This window comes from Stegastes partitus, unplaced genomic scaffold (assembly GCF_000690725.1).
Source record: "Stegastes partitus isolate 25-593 unplaced genomic scaffold, Stegastes_partitus-1.0.2 Scaffold1299, whole genome shotgun sequence".
Classification (NCBI taxonomy): Eukaryota; Metazoa; Chordata; class Actinopteri; family Pomacentridae; genus Stegastes; species Stegastes partitus.
Window position 1 is genome coordinate 185412 of NW_007579030.1, and position 6000 is coordinate 191411.

General features: G+C 43.1%; 1 protein-coding gene across 1 annotated transcript in view; it reads right to left on the minus strand.

The window, feature by feature from the left end:
• mettl24 (methyltransferase like 24) overlaps positions 1 to 632 on the minus strand; it is a 46256-nt gene extending 45624 nt beyond the window's left edge. The window contains exon 1 of the mRNA XM_008298252.1: positions 70 to 632. Within this exon, the coding sequence (XP_008296474.1) occupies positions 70 to 384 (315 nt within the window). The 5' untranslated portion in view covers positions 385 to 632. The remainder of the gene's footprint in view (positions 1 to 69) is intronic.
• Positions 633 to 6000: the final 5368 nt, after the last annotated feature.

The window sequence follows — 6000 nt, forward strand, 5'->3', positions numbered from 1 at the left end:
CAGATAACCTTACAAGAATCCTAATCGCAGCAATTAAGAAGTAAGAAGCTGACGGTATATCAAACGTACCTTTCTGTGCGGGCGGAGAGGAGGTGAGGGGTCCTCTCCGTCTCCGTCCCTCTTCCTGGACAGGCCGTCCTTCTTCAGCGTGTGAACGTAGGAGATTCTCCTTTTAACGCTTTTGTCCTCTGCTTCTGCAGAAACTTGTCTCATTCTGCCCTGCTGGCCTGAGTCCTGATTAGATTGAGGAGGACGTCCCGGCGGTGTTTGGGAGCCCTGCCAACCTGTCTCCAGGTAAACATGGATGCACACACACACAGCAGTGAGCAGAATGCTCAAACGAAGCAGCAGTCCCAGGGTGAGGCGCTCTCTGCCCATGTCCATCTGCCGGCTTCCCCTCCGAGTCACCTTTAGTCCATTGTCTCAACTGGAAGATTTAGTTTTGCCTCTTCTATCCCATTCTTCCCTTTCTTCTCGTCAAAGCGTTCTTCTCTTTTCTCTTCTCCTCAGTTCCAAAGTCCACCATCAGAGCAACAAGTGGCGAGTTAATGAAACACCTCAAGTAGAAACAAACACGTGCAGCACATGTTAACCTGCAGCTCCGTGTCCATGATCCAGGTTCTGTCTAGTGTCAGTGTTTGAGGCCCAGCGAACAGACTCTGAAGTACAATGTGTGCCACCCTCTTTGAAAACTTTTGGAAACTCCCTTTCCCCCCAAACATACACGCCCCTTTAATTTGCTTTCTTTTTCTTTCTATCGGGCTCACATCACACGAGCACACACACACCCCTCTGTGGCTCTGCCCCTTCCCTGGGGTTGCCTCTCCCGCCCAGCTGATCTCGGGTTACTGAGCGACTCCAGCGATGGGCAGGGCCTGCTAGCTCGGCTGCGGGTCCATGCAGGTCTGTGTGAGCATCTGCTGGCTCTGAACACGACAGGATAATATTACTCACGGCCAAAACAGCTTCTGTAAAATGCACAGGAGTTCTAGTTTAAGGCGGTATGAAGAACATGTTTGTTGGGTTTCCGTGTCATGCTTTCTGCTGATCACTTCATTTAATCGTCAGGCTTTGAACACATGCATGCAGCTGTTTCTTTATTCCATCTCTGGATTCCTACATTCAGTTACTTCTTAAACTCTCTGACAACTTGCTTAAGCTAACGTCTGGTGCAATAATTCCTCAAAATCTCCATTCATAAGCCGCCACTGCCTTCTCACATCACTTCATTGTCATTGATTTGTCACCACAGACCTCAAAATCTGGACGGATTAATAAGCGCCGCCCCCTTCTCGTGCACCCATTTATTAAATACATCGTTGATATTTTAGAGCAGAAAAAGGACATTTATCAGAACCGCCAAAGCAGATTATTTAGTGGATATTTAGCCTGACTTTGCAGAGGATGCTCAGTCTAAGAGAACGCAGGATAATGATGTGGCTGATTTCCTCCTGCTGTTTGGAATCAATGACAAACTCGTGGTTTTTTGGATATTGGCTTGTAATAGTTCTCTACTGCCCCCTTTGGAGTAAATATAATACTGCCTCTTAAGTGATAACAGCATATAGTCATGGATTGACTAATTTGCAGCTTACTTCTTTATGATGATGTTGTATTTTCTGGTCAGTCACTGTAAACACATGCATCTGAGGAAGTGGTTGTAAATGAGAACAACTCTGATTTAATAACTCTGCTGCTGTTTGGTTTTAATGGATTGCAGCAAAATGTGAACGATCAAGAGGAAGCTGCTCCGTTAACCTGTTATGTCCACATGTGTTGGGTTATTTTACCAAAGTAGTTCATTTTTACATTTTTTTATTCTTTAATTTGTAGTATTTTATTACTATTATTTTTTTTATTTTAATTTATCTATAGTTTTCTTTATATTTTTTGTTTTCTATTTGATCAGATTAAATAGAAAAGGGAAATAATAAGTGCATATCAAACAAGAGCTCGGGTCTTAAGAGGTTCATCGATCCACCAATCGGTCATCAAATTCTCTTGATCTTATATAACATATAATATCATTCATTATTCAGTCTTTGGGAAGATTTGGATTAAAACCTGACTTTAAAAAAATGATGTTGATTTGCTGGATTTATCATCCATCATCCCTCTTTTCTCTGCACAACAACAAAAATACCTTCAACTATCCGGAAACCCAGAGCAAGATGTGCACATGTCAGTAAGACGACCTCTGCTGCCCCCCAGTGGTTAATCAAGCTCACTCCTCGCCTCCATATGGAAGGGATTAACGACATGATGTGAGTCTGAGGNTAAATCAAACTTTATTTGCCCAAAGAAGTTAACTGGGAGTCAAATTCAGGTCAGTGAGTCAGACAGTACAGCTAATGTTTAAGGCTTCATTTTGAAATTAACTGACAGCAACAATTTGCTCTTTTGTCTGTATGTGGAGACAGTTCAGTCTCCAGAGAATCTGTTTCTAAGCAACTAAACTACAACAGCAAATATGTTTCGAAGGAAACATATTTGCAGCCAGATTTATTTATTATTATTTTATTCTTATTATTTAAAATTTATCTATAATTTTCTTTATTTTTTTAAAATTAGATTTTCTGTTTGATCAGATTAAATAGCAAAGAGAAAGAATAAATGCATATTAAATAAGAGCTCGGGTCTCAAGAGGTTCATCAATCCACCAATCAGTCGTCAAATTCTCTTGATCTTATATAATATATAATATTATTCATAATTCAGTCTTTGGGAAGATTTGGATTTAAAACCTGACTTTTAAAAAAGAAGTTGATTTGCTGGATTTATCATCCATCATCCCTCCTTTCTCTGCACAACAACAAAAATGCCTTCAACTATCCGGAAACCCAGAACAAGAGGTGCACACGTCAGTAAGACGACCTCTGCTGCCCCCCAGTGGTTAATCAAGCTCACTCCTCGCCTCCATATGGAAGGGATTAACGACATGATGTGAGTCTGAGGGCCTGTTGGGATGTAGGTCAGCCGGTAATTCAGATGGAGATGGTAATGGAAGGTATGAGAGCACCGGGAAGGAATGCATGTAGTTGGACTGACTGTGAGAACAAGCAGAGATTACAGCATGAAGTGTGGTACGATGGAGGACGGATGCAGGTTCTCTGAACGGTGTGGCCGCCGGATCGTAGACTCTTTTATGCGCCTACACACACGTATAAATCCAGCTTTTTATTTTGAAAGGAAATGAGCAGACTCAGAATGTCAGACACATGTTGTGCATCAACTAAAAAAAAGAAAAACTGTGTTGCTGTTGGGGATTTTTAAAATAGAACACAGGATCTCTCTCTCTCTTTCTCTGCAGACAACGTTGCACATATTGCAATGATTTGTCAGGATTTGGCAAAAAACAAAAACAAAAACAAAACCTGCTGCCACATGGAATAAATTTGTGTCTGGTTGTTGTTTTTGTTCCTCCTCTCTTCTTCTCTCCTTTTCTCTCCTCCACCAAAACAAGATACAGAAAGCAGAGGTCATCTTCATCCACTGGCGTCTTCTTATTTAGGTCGAGGTCAGCGGAGGCCTGCAGACTGACCCGACGACAACATTGATCTCTGAAAATCTTTACTCTGACAGCTTAAATAGTTCTGTCCAATAACTCCGACTCAGCACAGGAGAGGTCAAAGAAATAATAGATCTGAGTGTCAAATCAAAAGCAAAGAACATATTCATAAAATGAGCCTCTTGGGGAAAAGGTGGATTTAGAATTTCAAAATAAAATGCCCAGGTTATCTGCCGTCTGCTAAACAAAGCAGCAGCTCCTCTGATGTCTGTATCTGAGGGTTTCACAACACGCCGAGTAAAACTAGACCGAACTGGACTAAAATAGGTTAGTCTGCTCAGTAAAATCAAGGCTGTGTGTGTGTGTGTGTGTGTGTGAGTAGGTGTGTGTGTGTGAACATACCGCGGTCCGGATAAGCTGCTGACGTCCTGCACAGTGGGAAGCAGCACAGTTGTGACACGGAGCAGGCGAAGGTTAAAGTGTGTTTGCGTTCAGCTGAGGGCCCCAAATGCCACACACACATACACACACACACACACACACACACACACACGCAAACACACACACACACACACATGCAAACACATAAACACACAAGTTCACACAGATCCAAAAAAAAAAAGGTATGTATGTACACACTGGAAAAAATTCACTTTGCCGACTGTCTGTGAGCTGATAACGAATGAGAAACGTTTGAAAAGCACAAACAAGTCACAGGTCGGTGAAGAAAAGCACAACTGATTTAAATCCACTAAACAATATTTCTGCATCTTCAACAAATACCATTTGTTTTGTTTATCCACTGACCATGTGGCAAAAAACTTGTCAAAAAGAGATTAAAGTTGGAAAACTTTAACTAAAACTGCACAGTGGAGCGGTGGTTAGCCCTGTTGCCTCACAGCTAGAAGGTCGGTGGTTGGCATCCCGGTGAGGACACCCGGGATCTTTCTGCGTGGAGTCTCCATGTTCTCCCCGTGCAGCGTGGGTTCTCTCCGGGTTCTCCGGCTTCCTCCCACAGTCCAGAAACATGCTGAGGTTAATTGGTGATTCTAAATTGTCTGTAGGTGTGAATGTGAGTGTGCTTGGTTGTCTGTCTCTAAGTGTAGCCCTGTGATAGACTGGTTACCTGTCCAGGTGAACCTGCCTTCACCCTGAGTCAGCTGGGATAGACTCCAGCCCCCCATGACCCTGGTGAGGATTAAGCAGTGTAGAGATGATGGATGGATGGTTAGTGTTGGTAGTGCACACTGGGTTGACATAACCTATGATTAATAGATTATATCATATGAGACATATGCTTATAATTACCAAAAACACAATTACACACGTTGAAATAAGTTGGACCAACTTGACTGATTTGCTTCAGCTGGTAACACACGATTGAACCGAGTTTATCCTAATTAAGAAAACAAGTCAAGGGGTGTCGCTATAGCTCACCTGGTTGAGCTGGCGTCCTATGTGTAGGGCTACAGTCCCAATGTGGAGGTCATGAGTTCGAATCCTGCTCATGGCCCTTTCCCACATGTCCTCCCACCATTCTTCTCCCCTACTTTCCTGTCTCTCTCTCTGACTACACTATCCAACAAAGGCCAAAAAAATAACTTAAAAAAGAAAAAAAGTCAGATCGATGCCACTGTTTGAAGTTAGATCAACTTTAATCCTCTCAAATGAGCAGCTTGTGTTGCTTCATTTTAGGGAAACTCAACTTAAAGTGTCCTAACTTTCACCTTTAGTACATGATTCATCGTTCATTCCTTCCTACATCCTGCTGGTTGAACTGCAGCAGAAGAAGCATCCAGACCGTAAACCTCATTTTCACGCCGTGGCTGTGAGTAAACCACCAGTTCACAGAGACCCAGCGTCATGTCAAGCTGACAGAATCCACAAAAGCAGACCGCCGTCACCGAGGCGGAGAGATAAACAAGAAAACTTTCACACATGTTCTTACAGTGCAGGTTAGCTTCCACACCACTGATTTACAGCAGCAGCATCTGTTCCTGCTTTAATGCTATAAAGGAAATACACTTGGTGTGAAATGCAACCCTGTGGTGTGAGACGTAACACGCAGCAGGAGACCAGAGGAGACTCGTGGTTCTCCTGTTAAACCAACCAGACTGATGCTAACCTTAATGCTGCTGGTCCACACATCTCACAGGCTTCCATCTTCTACCATCATGCTTCAAAAGACGTCACATCACCGTCTCTGTTTAAATAAAGCAAACACTTCAAAGCATCCAGCTCTGCTTTTGCTGAACTGTTTGCTGAGTTCACGTGGACGGGGCACAGAGATAAGACACAGATGCACAAGACACAGATTTCCTCAGACTGTTTTGGACGTCCAGCTGGAAAATCTGCGACAAAGAAAGGTGTTGACTTTGCTCCTGAAACAAACACAGGACGATAGCAGATGTTTGCTCCTCCTGCCACAAGCCGGTAAAACCCCGAACAGAACACGAGTCGGATCATGAGCTGCTTCATGTAGGCGACATTCA